The 16,117-nt window shown below is 40.3% G+C and overlaps 1 protein-coding gene across 22 annotated transcripts in view; it reads left to right on the top strand.

Annotated features, from left to right (window-relative positions):
• UBAP2L (ubiquitin associated protein 2-like) overlaps window positions 1-16,117 on the top strand; it is a 46,456-nt gene that overhangs the window by 18,099 nt on the left and 12,240 nt on the right. For 11 of the 22 annotated variants that reach the window (XM_005867476.2, XM_014540772.1, XM_014540774.1 and 8 more), the window contains 10 exons: window positions 1,310-1,362; window positions 2,954-3,039; window positions 5,666-5,837; window positions 9,047-9,245; window positions 9,866-10,143; window positions 10,621-10,793; window positions 11,814-12,003; window positions 13,384-13,438; window positions 14,469-14,643; window positions 15,226-15,298. In XM_005867476.2, the coding sequence (XP_005867538.1) occupies window positions 1,310-1,362; window positions 2,954-3,039; window positions 5,666-5,837; window positions 9,047-9,245; window positions 9,866-10,143; window positions 10,621-10,793; window positions 11,814-12,003; window positions 13,384-13,438; window positions 14,469-14,643; window positions 15,226-15,298 (1,454 nt within the window). Of the gene's footprint in view, window positions 1-1,305; window positions 1,363-1,496; window positions 1,595-2,953; window positions 3,040-5,665; window positions 5,838-9,046; window positions 9,258-9,865; window positions 10,144-10,620; window positions 10,794-11,813; window positions 12,004-13,383; window positions 13,439-14,468; window positions 14,644-15,225; window positions 15,299-16,117 lie in introns of those variants that run through there. The other 11 variants (XM_014540771.1, XM_005867475.2, XM_005867466.2 and 8 more) reach the window with 2 other exon arrangements.

Consider the following 16,117-nt stretch of genomic DNA (forward strand, 5'->3'; position numbering starts at 1 on the left):
TGGTTCTCATTGAAACTTTCACCCATGTTCCTTAAGAAAGGACAGTTCCCCTTTGCCAGCATATTGATTGCTATGGATCTCTCCTGTAAAAACTGAATCCCACCTTTGTCATTACCAACATGAGGAGTGTGCACATCTCCATTGTCTGCGCCATGAACTCGGCAGGTCAGATTTTCTGTATGATTAGGATTAGGAGAATAACTATTACACATACTTGATTTTTTTTTATATACATATATATTTTTTTTATTTCAGAGAGGAAAGGAGAGGGAGAAACATCAATGATGAAAGAGAACCATTGATCGGCTGCCTCCTGCATGCCCCCCACTGGGGATTGAGCCTTCAATCCGACCATGTGCCCCAACCAGGAATTGAACCTGGAACCCTTCAGACCATAGGCCTACACTAATCCACTGAGCCAAACCAGCTAGGGCTCACATACTTGATTTTTAAGTCTTGTCCAGTATCTTCTGAAAAGAGCAGATCCATAGAGATTCCCTATAGTTAAGTCAGTAAGATTTATAAACATCTGCTAAGTATGCATTATTTTTTAATTAATATATTTTTATTGATTTCAGAGAAGAAGGGAGAGGGAGAGAGAGAGAGAAACAATAATGAGAGAGAATCATTGATTTCCTGCCTCCTGCACGCCCCACACTGGGGATCAAGCCTGCAACCCAGGCATGTGCCCTGACCGGGAATCAAAGCGTGACCTCCTGGTTGGTTCATAGGTTGATGCTCAACCATTGAGCCATGCTGGCCAGGCTAAGTATGCATTTTTAAATACAGTTTCAATAGCAGATAATTGTCAGTGCTTTCAGTATTGATTTTACTCTTCCTTCTTCACTGCCCTTTCATTGTCACATGGGCAACCATTTGTGTTCTATCATTGCCACCCATCTTTCTTTAGATTGGCTGCAGTATTATCTTATACCAGATAAGTAGGTGGAGTTATGTTCTGGTTTAAGTTGGCTGCTGCCATTTCACTGAAGGTTGGGTTTCTTATGAGATTGCCTGGAGCATTGGGTTCGTTGGTGTCTTGCACTCTCGCATTTTCTTGCTCTCATCCTTTGCTATACAGCCATGTAACAAAAACTGAAAGTAGCTGTGAAATCATAATCTTATTAAAACCCTGGTGTTCTGAGGTATGCTTTTCTAAATAGTCCTTTCCTCCCCTTGAAGCCCAAGAGTCATTTCTGATTACTAAATTCTGGTTACACTTTGGCTGCCAAAAATGTTAGTACATTAGTGATTTCTGTACATGCTGTGTGTTGGTACTTAAAAATCACTGTTTTTCCTTTATTCCCAGGTGCATGGAGGACCGCAACAGAAGAGTGGGGAACTGAAGATTGGAATGAAGATGTAGGTATTTCTAGGTCATTTTTCTTTAGTGCCTTCTATCCCTAAGTGGTGTTTAGGGATAGAAAATGGGTATGTTTCTACCCCTCAAAATTAATCCTTAAGATTCTGACCCAAAACTTTTACATCCAAAATAGTGTTCTGAGCCAGAACATTTCACATATGTTATATGAAGGAGACTGGGCATGAACAGGACTCTGTGGAACCAGACTATGGAAAGGGCAAGTGCACTTGTGTAAGTCCAAATATCTGATTGTTGGATTTATCCCAGGAAGAGATGGTGGTTGGGTAGAGCATTGGAAATGGAGTTAGGCAGGTAGTGCACTAACACCTGCTGGTGGCACATGACTCTACTTGGAACAATTTGCTATTTAGTTCACATTTGAGCATTGGTGTATGGTACTGTAATTGGCTTGGAGGTGGGTACAAAGGGAGAGTTAAAGTGCCAAGTCCTTAAGTCTATCTGTTTGGCTCTGGAACCCTTTTAAGTTACTTGAAGCCCAACTATATAATTGAGAATTTTATGTAGAATTGGTTATCTTCCAGCTTTACAACTTGGAAATCTCATAGATGGGTGGCATAAGGTGGCACATAAACAAGCTCTATGAATTCGCTGGAGTAGTACCTCAGTAAAGGAATTTTGCTGATTCCTATCACCTCAAGCTTTTGCTGTGAATTATAGTTATCAGTGATCATGAATGAATTTCCATTTTAACATTTTTAAATCTACTTATATTCATGTTCAGGCAAGACAACTTTTGTGTCAAGAGGAAATAATATGTCAAACTGTTTTGGTGGCTAGGCCGGTGGTTTTAAAATTCCAGGTGTTTCAACATCAGGGTGATTATTTTCTATTGTAGCTGAGCTAGACTGCGTTGTGAATATTTTCTAAAATTTGGCTTGTCTACTTAAGCAACTTTCAGAGAATGATATATTTGGGGAAGTGGATTCCCTATTTTTAGAGGAGAGATTTTAATCAAAAGGTCAAAATAAAACCAAATCAGGTTTTGAATAGTTTGAAGAATTATTCCCAATAATTGCTTATCTGATTTTAGTGTCATAGTGGAGAGGCTAGGTGTAATCAAGTCAGTATTAAGGCAATAATTGCACATGGTTAAAATTATCCCTGAAAAGACCTTAACTCACCAGCACTTGGGCCCTTACTACTCAAAAGCCAAGAATTAACTTTTTAAAAAATTTCTGTCTTCATCTAGGCTGTCATTTTCCTTTCTTTAGAGGAGCAGTAGAAGATAAATTAATGGTTTAGGTAGAGGTGGGTGTGGGGAACTGTAATGGGAAAATATAAAGGTGTTTTCTCTGTTTTTCTGTCTAGCAAGTATATTCACCTTCCTCTGTTTAGTGTGCATATTGTATGACTCTACTGTATATTTTTTGGTATCTTGATTCTCCTCTCTTGATAAAATCATTGAGCATGGATAGAAGGGGCTTCAAAGTTGATCCATTCAGGATTCTTGACAGTAGTTTCCCCTTCAAAGGGTTTTCCATTTTTCTTGATGAAGTGAATTCCCCTTATGCCAGGATTCTAACTATAACCTACCTAACACCAGGAGTGACTAATTTCTCTGTTTTCCAGCTTTCTGAGACCAAGATCTTCACTGCCTCTAATGTGTCTTCAGTGCCTCTGCCTGCAGAGAATGTGACAATCACTGCTGGTCAGAGGCAAGTGTGGTAAAATTCAGTATCTTTTCCCCAAGGGATCTGCTAAGATAGCTGTAAGGAAGAGTGGCACTGAGCCTTTACAGGGTGTTGGTAATAATGATAACCAAATCAGATTAGATTCTCTTTAGTTGATTGATAGATTTGTAAGTTGATAGTTTACTGAATGGAAGTCTGTATATTATAATTTTAAAATTGATTCTTCCCCCAAAGTGGCCAATTAATCACATAGGTAAGCATCACAGGCATTGATTAAAACTTAGCATGATAGCCTGACCTATGTGACTTAGTGGTTGAGTATTGACCCAGGAACCAAGAGGTTACGGTGTGGACATATGCCTGGTTTCGGGCTCAGTACAGGAGGCAACCGATCAAAGATGTTTCTCTCTCATTGATGTTTCTTTCTCTCTATCCCTCTCTCTACCTCTCTCTAAAAATCAATACCGAAGGGTCCTGGGTTCGATTCCAGTCAAGGGCATGTACCCTGGTTTCAGGCTCCTCCCCGGCCCGGGCCCTGGTCAGGGTGCATATAGGAGGCAACCAATCAATGTGTTTCTCTTACATAGATGTTTCTGTCTTTTCCTCTCTCTTTCACTCTCTCTAAAATGTCAATGGAAAAATATCCTTGGATAAGAATTAAAAAATAACAACAAATAAATAAATATCAAGAAAAACATACTTTGCCCTAACCGGTTTGGCTCAGTGGATAGAGCGTCGGCCTGCGGTCCGAAGGGTCCCAGGTTCGATTCCGGTCAAGGGCATGTACCTTGGTTGCAGGCACATCCCCAGTCGGGGGTGTGTAGGAGGCAGCTGATCGATGTTTCTCTCTCATCAATGTTTCTAACTCTCTATTCCTCTCCCTTCCTCTCGGTAAAAAAATTAATAAAATATATTTTTAAAAAAAGACATATTTAGAAAAGAAACTTAGCATGATATAATTTGTCTTTGAAACATTTCCAAAAGAGGAACTATTTTCATTTATTGAATTTGCAGAACTGTTCAGTAACTTGTTCTTTTGATTTATAATTATGATCTTTGTTGACTGAGTCCACTGAGTATAATGATCATCTTTTCCCCTAGGATTTGACTAATGAACTTTTTAGAACTTGAACCTAGGTATTGGGGTCAGTAGAAAGGATACACTCACCATGGAATGTTTTTATCCCAGAAAGCCTCCTGGATTATTTCTAGACCTGAGTATGATAGCTGCTGTCTCAGAAGATCCTGAAGAGAAGTGTGATAGGAATGGGATGTTAGGGATGTCATTATTAGTGGTAATGCCTATTTTTTTCTGACACCAAATATCTGTGATTTTTCTGCACCCATTCTTCATTTCTCAGACACCAATTAGGTGTTCAACAATTCTGACATTATCTAGAATTAGCACAGACCCTAGTTAATGGCTTAGTCCCACAAGACTGCCCTTGCTTCAGAAGTCAGCTGCAAATGGGTACCCAGACTACATACATTTCTTCCATGCTGACCACATATTTGGGGGTATTCCCTCCTCAGGTTCAACAATTTGCTAGAGTGACTCATAGTACTTAGGAAAGAGATTTTCTTGCCATTACTGGTTTATTATAATCAGTATTCAGAAACAGCCAAGTGGAAGAGATGCATAGGGCCAGGTGTGGGGAGTGGGGTACAGAGCTTTCATGCCTCCTCTGATTGTGCTGCCCTCCCAGCACATTGATGTGTTCACCTACCCAGAGCTCACTGTATCTCATTGTTCAAGAGTTTTTGTTAGTTTCATTACATAGGCATGATTGATTAAGTCATTGTGATTGAGTATAATGTACAGCTCTCTTCCCTCCCTAAATGGGTGGAGTATAGTAGGACTGAAAATTCTAACCCTCTAATCACATTATTTGTGTTTGGTTACCAGATCCTGTTTTTCTGTATTTTAAAATCATGGGTAAAAATTAGTAAATTTTGTCTTGGCCTGTGTGGCTTGGTTGAGCATTGTCCCATGTACCAAAATGTCGCCGGTTCAATTCTTGGCTAGGTCACATACTCAGGATGGGGGTTCCATCCCCAGTCAGGGTGTGTGCAGGAGTCAGCCAATTGATGTTTCTTGCTCTTCCCCTCTCCCTCTCACTCTAAAATTTAACTTTAAAAAAATTAGTGCCCTAACTGGTTTGGCTCAGTGGATAGAGCGTCGGCCTGCGGACTGAAAGGTCCCAGGTTCGATTCCAGTCAAGGGCATGTACCTAGGTTGCGTGCACATCCCCAGTAGGGGGTGTGCAAGAGGCAGCTGGTTGATGTTTCTAACTCTCTATCCCTCTCCCTTCCTCTCTGTAAAAAATCAATAAAATAAAAAAAAAAATTAGTAAATTTTGGCCCAGTTATCGAGCTGCTGTATTAAAACTAACATTTGATACTTTATTAAATTAACTTCACTGAAAATATATATATTTAAATAATATTGTGCTTGGCAATATCATTAGAACATAGCTAGATACTATAGTGGCTCTTGTATATCAATTACTTTTGGTAAATTAAACATTTCAGTCAGGACTTTTTGTTTTGGGGGGTGACTTCATGTTAATCTAACCATAATCTGATTCTGGTGTTGGGGATGTTAGAATATTCAGTCTTACTCATTAAGATCCTCTCTCCTCTCCACTAGAATTGACCTTGCTGTCCTGTTGGGGAAGACACCATCTTCAATGGAGAACGATTCGTCTAATCTGGATCCATCTCAGGCTCCTTCTCTTGCCCAGCCTCTGGTGTTCAGTAACTCGAAGCAGAATACCATATCACAGCCTGCTTCAGGGAACACATTTTCTCATCACAGTGTGGTAAGTAGGAAACATTGTGTATTTTAATCCAACTTTCCTGCCAAACCCTACCCTGGCATACAGTCATTCCTTCAGTGACAGAAGTTTGAGGCAGGGTAAAGCATCCTCTTTTGTCCTCTTAAGCAGCCCTTGGTGTAGAGATGTTGAGTTGGGTAGTTAGGGATAGCTCTAAGGAGAGGAGTTAGCTTCAGACATACTGAACCTTATAAAAATGAGTTAACATAATTTATTTAATACTCACTGTGCTGAACATCGTTGGCTATTCTTGAAGAGAGAAAATCAATGGCATCAACAAATTTTAATCCTTTTGCAATAGGGAGTTGTAGCAGTCCCCTATTTCTTGGTAGAGCAGAACTGCCATGTATATTTATATAAACCAGACATTTCTGGACTAGGTTTCGAAAAACTTGTGTTTTCCTGAATCTGCCCACTTTTCGCTGTTTCTCCCTATCTCTGTAAGTGGGAATAAGAGTGCTTGCTCTGCAGATGATGTATTATGGAATTATACACGTGAAACCTATATAATTTTATTAACCACTATAACCCCAGTACACTTAATTAAAAAATTTTTAAACTTTATTTTTATTGTTGACACTATCATAGATGTCCTCATTTCTCCCCACTTTGCCCACCCTCAACCAGTCCCTCTCCCAAAAAATGTTTTTAAGTGCTTGCTCTGCCTATCTTTTAGGGCTTTAGGAAGATATTGGATAAGGTACAAATATGGTGGCAATAGTTTTATTTTTTAATAACCTAGAACACTTGTGGCACGTGACCTGTTGATTCAGAACATTTTAAATATTCAAGGTCATTAACTATGGCAAAGGAATCATTTGATACAAGAACCAATTTTCTTATAGTCAGTAAATGTTAAGTACTGCTTTTTCTTTTTCTCCTGTTTTTATCTTTTGGTGGAGGGATGCTATAGGATTAAACAGGTAAAAGACTGTGTGTATGTATAATAGTTTTATTTTTCCAGTAGTAGGGTTATAATAATAATTTTATCTAGAAAATTGCTGAGCTAGCTTCTTTCTGATCCAGAATTCTGTCAGTTTTTAACTGTTGTCTTAAAGTTATTTTTTTGTGCTAATAATAATTTGGTGGTTGATATTCTGCCATAGATGAAAGGTGACAGGTGAGAAAAGGTAGGAGAGAGGTAAAAGGGAAAGGAATATGAGATTAAAAAGATAAAGAAGAGAGCAACAAAGTGGGACAAAGTTGTAAGAAGGTGAAACAGAGATCAGGAAATAACTACCAACCTCTAAAAGATAGGACTGGAAAATGTTATCTCTTAAATTGCCTTTTTAAAGTCTTCAACACATTTTCACTAACCCTAACATTTTATTTAATGTGTGTCATGTGATATGTTAAATTAAACATAAATGTTATTCTGTTTTTTTTCTCATCACCTGTATTAATCACTGTGCTATTTAATGTTTCTTTTCCATTGAGAATAAATAGAGGTTTGATTTCCCTTAAAATTTAAGATGTGAATAATACAGAAGCCCCTATTAATTACCATGTACAATATGTGAAGATTCGTAATTTTCTGTCTTTAATGTGTTTTGCACTTGTAGAATATTTGGTAACCATTGCTATGTGAGATTATCTCTGCCACAATCACATACTTTGAACTAGACTTCTGATTTTTAAAAAAAATATATTTTATTGATTTTTTTACAAAGAGGAAGGGAGAGGGATAGAGAGTTAGAAACATCGATGAGAGAGAAACATCGATCAGCTGCCTCCTGCACACCCCCTACTGGGGATGTGCCCACAACGAAGGTACATGCCCTTGACCAGAATCGAACCTGGGACCCTTCAGTCCGCAGGCCGATGCTCTATCCCAGGGGTCCTCAAACTTTTTAAACAGGAGGCCAGTTCACTGTCCCTCAGACCGTTGGAGGGCCGGACTATAGTTTAAAAAAAAACTATGAACAAATTCCTATGCACACCGCACATATCTTATTTTGAAGTAAAAAAAACAAAACGGGAACAAATACAATATTTGTATTTGCATGTGGCCCGCAGGCCGTAGTTTGAGGACCCCTGCTCTATCCACTGAGCCAAACTGGTTAGGGCAAGACTTCTGATTTTTTTGTTTGTATAATTGACTGAAGTGGGGAAAATGTCTTACCTTGAGTTGGACAGACTGGTTCTGTATAAGAAAGCGTTGCTCAATCATGATGAAGATGATATGGTTAAATAAGAATTTAAGGAAAATGAGATTAAATTTCCTTGGAGGTTTCCTGGAATAGTTAAGGTCACATGGTTCATATTCTGGACCAGGCTGATAGTTTTACTTGGTGTAGCAGGCAATGGGGAGAATCTCCCGAAAGCATACGAGTAAATTTTGCTTTGTCGTCATGATTACCTCATACTTAGACACACAGAAAACAGTCAAATCATATTGACTCATTTGATTGTCTAGTGTTGAATGTAGGATGGCCCCTAAAATTGTCTTTGCTAGCTATTAGCAGCACTGAGATGAGACTCTAATTAGTTGTTTTGTTCCTTTTTTTTAAATCCTCACCTGAGGACTACTTAGAAGAAGGGGGCGGGGGGGTGGTGAGAAACAAACAGTGATGTGAGAGAGAAACATCAACGATTGGTTGCCTTCCGTACATTCCCCAATGGGGATCGAACCTGCAACCCAGGTATGTGCCCTGACCTGGAATCAAATTGGCAATCCTTCGGTGCACAGGATATTGCTCAACCAACTGAACCACTCTGGCTGGACTGTTTTTGTTCCTTTTGAGCTGTGTAGTGGAAAGGAAAATACCCTCTAATCATTAGAGCTTTATCCCTGAGATGGAGGGAGGAGGAGCAGGAAGTGCTGATAAAAGTATAAATTTTAATAGCTCTCATTTCTATTGAGTATTTACTGTGTTCCATGCACACATTAAATGCTGTACATACATTATTTGTTTAATCCTTCTACAACTTTATGAGGAACTACTTTTATTTCTATTTTCAGATGAGGAAAATGAGGTGCAGAAAAATTACTTTTCCATGGTTACATAACTGGGATTTGAATCTAGATAGTCTGACTCCAGAGCTTGTGTTCTAATGGACTATGCTGTGTACTCAGTGTGGTGACAATCTTTACTTGTCCCATTTATACTGGCTCTCTCACCCTGGATAAGTGTCTTTTTGAGTAGCTGAACAAGGTTGTTGCCTATTTCTCTAATCTCTGTGTTGATTTACAGGTGAGCATGTTAGGGAAAGGATTTGGTGATGTCAGTGAAACTAAAAGTGGCAGCACCACAGGCTCCCAGTTCTTGGAGCAATTCAAGACTGCTCAGGCCCTGGCTCAGTTGGCAGCTCAGCATTCTCAATCTGGAACCACCACCACCTCCTCTTGGGACATGGGCTCCACCACACAGTCCCCATCGCTGGTGCAGTATGGTGAGAAAAATGGAAAGTGGATTGAATTCTTTAAGCATTGGAGCATTACTGTCAAGCGGCTGGCAGGAGTAGGGGGTGGAGAATATGTCCTGAAGTGAGGAAAAGGGCTGCCGACTGGCTAGTTTCCCACACTGATTTCCCCTAGTGAGCTGGGCTGACTTCAGAAAGCTGGGGAATAATAAAAAGTCTATAATAAAAGGCTATAAATTCTTTCATTAAATTTAGCTTTATACATATTTGTAGTCTTGTGTTGACCTGGGGATTTTTTGGAATTCCCTCCCTTTACCTTTAGTGTTTGAAAACAGCATATTCCCTTTGGAAAGGTTCATGGACTTGTCCATTTTATGACTTTATACTCTAAACATGGACAGTTCCTAGATTCCTGTCTTACACAGGCAGGGTAATAGTGTTAATTCAATTAGGTCCCTAGGCTCTACATCAGAAAAAATATGATCCAGTGATTGTTACCTACAGACAAGAGATAATGCCTTAAAAGAGGACCAGTTTATATGAGTTTCTGATCCTGAAGGCCTGGTTCCTGGCTCTAGAGCAGGATAATAGCATTTTCTTGAGGTTCACCAGTATCTCTGGCCTTATACATATTGGGTTTACTCATGCAGATTTGAAGAACCCAAATGATTCAACAGTGCACAGCCCCTTTACAAAGCGCCAGGCTTTTACCCCATCTTCAACCATGATGGAGGTGTTCCTTCAGGAGAAGCCACCCGCAGTGGCTACCTCCACGGCTGCACCTCCACCCCCCTCTTCTCCTCTGCCAAGCAAATCCACCTCGGCTCCACAAATGTCTCCTGGGTCTTCAGACAACCAATCCTCCAGCCCTCAGCCGGCTCAGCAAAAACTGAAACAGCAGAAGAAAAAAGCCTCCTTGACTTCTAAGGTACTTGAACTTTTAGATATATATTACCCTAGGGCAGCGGTTCTCAACCTGTGGGCTGTGACCCCTTTGGGGGTCGAACGACCCTTTCACAGGGGTCGCCTAAGACCATCGGAAAACACATATATAATTACATATTGTTTTTGTGATTAATCACTATGCTTTAATTATGTTCAATTTGTAACAATGAAAATGCATCCTGCATATCAGATATTTACATGACAATTCATAACAGTAGCAAAATTACAGTTATGAAGTAGCAACAAAAATAATTTTATGGTTGGGGGTTACCACAACATGAGGAACTGTACTAAAGGGTCGCGGCATTAGGAAGGTTGGGAACCACTGCCCTAGGGCGAGAGGGTGTATGATTTGGGAATTGAGATTGTAAGAGTATAGTTTGGGAAATTGAAGCACGAGGTTTTTTTTATTAGTCTTACAGTAAGGTTATAATAAGCCATTATTTTCTCTTCTCTACAGATTCCTGCTCTGGCTGTGGAGATGCCTGGCTCAGCAGATATCTCAGGGCTAAACCTACAGTTTGGGGCATTGCAGTTTGGGTCAGAGCCTGTCCTTTCTGATTATGAGTCCACTCCAACCACGAGCGCCTCTTCAAGCCAGGCTCCAAATAGCCTCTATACCAGCACGGCCAGGTAGAGGAAACGTCAGTCATAAGGCTTCTTTTATTAGGTTTTTAACCACTTTTTCTAAGTCTCTTGCTGATAGTTCGAACTCTGGGGATGACAAGACTCGGACTGAGTGAGAAAATAATAGCCACTTTTAAAAAGTAGCACTATAAAATATCATTACTAGGATCATCTGTAACTCTAAACAGAGGGAAATATACACTTTGAGTACTTCTAGAATGGTCAGACACAGTTCTTAGAGATGTGTACCGTACCTCTAATGGAAAGTACCTTGGCATCTGCCACAGCTAAAAATGCTTTTGACACTTTTAGCCCTTTGGTTTGGGACTTAGGCCTATGAACAGTATAACTTTGAACTCCTAAGAAGGAGGTAGCATTGATATGTTATACAGATTAAAAGGAACCGTTCCAATAGAAACTTTCCTACCTCCTCTGATACTTCAGGGAGGGCCATCTTAAGCAATAGAAAATCCTGGAGGAATTTTAGGGGACTGAGCTGCTTTTCTCAATCCTTAGAATTAAAAAAAAAAATTTTAAAAAAATAGATGTTTGGCCCTAGCCTAGATATATTGAATCATATGCCATTAATGCATGAGAATATTTCAAAAGTTTCTTCCAGAAAGTTCTACCAGTAACCTTATATTTAATGGGGTTTTTGAAAGAGCCAAGGGCTCAGAGTTACTTAAAATGCATATGAGCAAAAGATAACGCTCTCATGCTATGATGAAGGGACCAAGAGTAGTGTATCCTTTCTACTGACCTTTAACCTCTTTTTCTTGTAACAGCAGAATATAGGGGGGACAAGAAATGTTTTAAACTCCATTCTTAATTCAAATACTTAGCTCTGTAGGATATGGAAATGCATTCAGTTGTCAGGAGAAAATGGTGGTGGTTTCTTTTATTTGTTGCTGGAAATTTTCTTTTTGATTGAAATCAACTTTAGTAGTCAATCTTCACTGTTTCCTTAGTATCAATCAATCTGCTTTATTTAATTTCTCTGATAGATTCCTTCTTTATTACCCACAGTGAATCTTCATCTACAATTTCATCTAATCAGAGTCAGGAGTCCGGTTATCAGAGTGGCCCAATTCAGTCAACAACCTATACCTCCCAAAACAATGCTCAGGGCCCTCTGTATGAACAGAGATCCACGCAGACTCGGCGGTACCCCAGCTCCATCTCTTCATCACCCCAAAAGGACCTGACTCAGGCAAAGGTAGTGTCTTCATGAGCCCCTGGGCATTGATTAAAAGAATAGTGGGCAGGGGCCTATTAATATTAGCATTTTGTTTCTTGACAAATAGTTCTAAGACACCTCAGAAGTGCTGATTGAGAAGCTAATAAAAGTACATTTCTTTTTTTTAAAAATATATTTTATTGATTTTTTACAGAGAGGAAGGGATAGGGATAGAAAGCTAGAAACATCGATGAGAGAAACATTGATCAGCTGCCTCCTGCACACTCCCCACTGGGGATGTGCCCGCAACCAAGGTACATCCCCTTGACCAGAATCGAACCTGGGACCTTTCAGTCTGCAGGCCGACACTCTATCCACTGAGCCAAACCGGTCAGGGCAAAAGTACATTTCTGTGGTTGGTGAAATAAAAAGTTATTTTTAGCAAGCCTGGAGACTCAGAACCAGAAAACTATTCTCCCTGCACTCAGGAGTCATTCTTTCTAGTAGAATCAGTCTCAGTGCCTGTGTTCTGGATGGATTGCAGGAAGAGCTGATTGCTAGCATGCTGGGTGCATAGCAGTAGACCTCACCTTGCCATGTCTTGGCTTGGTGAGGGGGATAGCTTATGCCAGCGGTGATGTGTAGGGACTGTCAGATGCAGCCAGAAAAATAAGTGACTTGGCTGAACTACCTTACTCCCTCATTTCTTCCCCCCCAGGGATCACTGGATTTGGGCTTTTTCCTGCAGCTATTTGGATTTGGGATATATTCAGCAATCTGGGGGTTGCTTTCTGTTGCTTTGGGTCACACAGGGTTTATGTCTCTTTGTTTTTGTTTTCCTTTGTTTGCTTTTTTTTTTGTTGTTTTAATATATTTTTACTGATTTTAGAGAGGAAGGGATGGGGAGAGAGACAGAAACATCAATGATGAGAGAGAATAATTGATCGGATGCGCCCTGCTGGAATAGAGCCCGAAACCCAGGCATGTGCCCTTGATTGGAATCGAACCTAGGACCCTTCAGTTTGCAGGCCAACGCTCTATCCACTGAGCCAAACTGCCTAGGCGCCGTGGTCAGCAAACCGTGGCTCTTTGGCCCCTTGAGTGTGGTTCTTCCACAAAATACCACGTGCGGGCGTGCATGTACAGTGCGATTGAAACTTTGTGGCCCATGCGCAGAAGTCGGTATTTTGTGGAAGAGCCACACTCAAGGGGCCAAAGAGCTGCATGTGGCTCATGAGCCGCAGTTTGCCGACCACTGGCCTAGGGCATCTTTGTTTTGTTGTTAATTTTTGTTTTTATTTTGTTTGGATAGTCTAGATTATGTTAATTTACAGAATTTTGCTGGAAATTAAGCTGTGTCAGTCAGTGCTAATTTAATCTGTTCACTTGAATTTATTTATCTCCTGTTTTTCATATCAGAATGGCTTCAGTTCTGTGCAGGCCACGCAGTTACAGACCACGCAATCTGTTGAAGGTGGGTGTTCTCCAGGTTTTTTCCCTCCCAGTTGTAGTATTGTTCTTTTTCTTTTTTTGTTAATCTTCACCAAAGGATATTTTTCCATTGATTTTTTTTGAGAGAGTGGAAGGGAGTGGGAGAGACAGAGAAAGAGAAAAATTGATTGGTTGCCTCCCACATGCGCCTGACCAGAATCCAACCGGGACCCTTCAGCCTGAGGGCCTACGTTCTGTCCACTGAGCCAAACCAGCTAGGGCAGGGGTCCTCAAACTTCTTAAACAGGGGGCCAGTTCACTGTCCCTCAGACTATTGGCGGGCCGGACTATAGTTTAAAAAAAAACTATGAACGAATTCCTATGCACACTGCACATATCTTATTTTGAAGTAAAAAAACAAAACGGGAACAAATACAATATTTGTATTTGCATGTGGCCCGCGGGCCGTAGTTTGAGGACCCCTGAGCTAGGGTGTGTAGTGTTTTTCCTGTCCTTTCATTATTTTTGCATTTCCTAGATTATAGTGAAAATAGCCCCGGCTCAATGATCAGAACATCTGGTTATAGTCTTAGCTTGGTTCTGTCTTGTTGTTTAATCTCAAACCATCCTAACTTTTAGATTTTCTGTCTTAAAATGGTGATAATCCCCTTGGTTCCCTTCACTGGGTAAAGGAGATCAGTGCTGTGAAATGCTTGCAATTGAAAAACAGAAAAGGATTCTACCTAAACACAAATGATCCATTATTAAATAACTCACACTCTTATCTTTGGGATAGCCAGCCTAGGACTATAGTCATCTCTCATTTCTTTTTAGAAGTTTTTTTTAAATATGTTTTTATTTATTTTAGAGAGAGGAAGGGAGAGGGAGAGAAGCATACATCGGCTGCCTCCTCCATGCCCCCTACTAGGGATGGGGCCCACACCCTGGGTGTGTGCCCTGATGGGACTCTAACCAGCAACCTTTTTGGTGCATGAGATATGCTCAGCCAACTGAGCCACATCAATAAGCATTGTCCTTCCTCTGATGAGGTGACTTCCTTTCTTCATTTCCAGGTGCTACAGGCTCTGCAGTGAAATCTGACTCACCTTCTACTTCTAGTATCCCCCCTCTCAGTGAAACGGTATCTGCAGCTTCCTTATTGACGACAACCAATCAGCACTCGTCCACTTTGGGTGGCTTGAACCACAGTGAGGAGATTCCAAATACTACCACCACACAACACAACAGGTGATTTGGGGTGAGGATTGGAGGTTAGAGTTGGTAAAGTAGCAGTTGGTGAGAGCTCTTTGGTTTTATCTTATTAATCCTCTACCTGGCACAGGTCACATTAGCTAAGTAGATTACCTAAAAGCTATGGGAAGTAAAGACAGAGGAGGATTATTTTTCCCTTTTCAACATCCATTCTGCCTTTGCTCACTAGCCCTGGCTGGCTATTTTGCTGACTGTATTATCTCAGATTTCCTTGGTCCTATATGCTGTCTTAATTTCTTGCTGTGTTGTTCTTTTTTTTTTTTTTTTTAAATATGTTTTTATTGATGTTTAGGAAGAGAGGAAGGGAGAGGGATAAAGAGATAGAAACATCGACGAGAAAGAACCATCGATCGGTTGCCTCCTGCATGCCCCCTACTGGGGATTGAGCCTGTAGCCCAGGCAAGTGCCCTGACCAGGAAGTGAACCTGTGACCTCTTGGTTCATGGATGCTCAACCACTGAGCCAAACTGGCCAAGCTCTTGCTATATTCTTAATTCAAGCTTTAGGTCAGGTGACTATAGCACTGTGTCTTATGACAACCTCTTTTTTTTGTTACAGTACGTTATCTACTCAGCAGAATACCCTTTCGTCATCAACATCTTCTGGGCGTACTTCAACATCCACTCTTTTGGTAAGTATGTTGCTATAAAAGAATTGTGGGTTTTTTATACTTATAACTATCCAACCATAAGATTCTCCTAAGGGATTCTGAGGTGGCAAAATGATCATTGATCTTGTAAGAAAGGAGTAAAAGGATATTTGAAGTCAAGAGAGGCAAAAAAAATCCAGAAGTATTGCAAAGCTGTGGGCCAATTCTCCAAGCCCTGGAAGTGACTTTCCTGAATCATTGTGTGACTTTTTTTTTTTTTAACTGAAGCTGGGTGGGGCTTTTGTATGCTACAAGAACTTCTGTAAGAATATCTTTTCTAACTGATACAGCCATTTTTATTCGTGGTCTGAGATATGCTGAACATGAGTCCTGAAAATCATCAGTGTGACTCTGAGCATCCTGTGAAAGTAGAGATGAGATAAGAGCTTTTGGTCAAAGAATTAATTTCACTGTTGTGATTTATAGCAACTATTTAATTACTCTGAAATGGTAAGGAAGACAACTAACATTTGGGGCTAAGGTGTCTGGTTTGCCAGAAGCCTAGGAGAAGATAATGGGGGCTAAGGCTTTCTAGGAGTCTGTTGTTTCTCAAATATACAATTTCATGTTTAAGTTTATTAGGACTTTTTCCTGTCCCACGACTGGTCTTGTGCTGAACTTATGAAGAATGTAGGAGAAAAGGCTATGATATATTTTTCACATTTAAACTATCTCTGTTTTCTTATTGGCCAACCAGTGTTAGTTTTGGGGGAGTTTGGTTTGTCCCTACTCTCTCTGCTGCTGTTTCTGAACAGTGTAATGGTGTGCAGTGGGTCTTTCGTTACCATTCTTATCAGATGA

This window comes from Myotis brandtii, unplaced genomic scaffold (genome assembly GCF_000412655.1).
Source record: "Myotis brandtii unplaced genomic scaffold, ASM41265v1 scaffold250, whole genome shotgun sequence".
Lineage (NCBI taxonomy): Eukaryota > Metazoa > Chordata > Mammalia > Chiroptera > Vespertilionidae > Myotis > Myotis brandtii.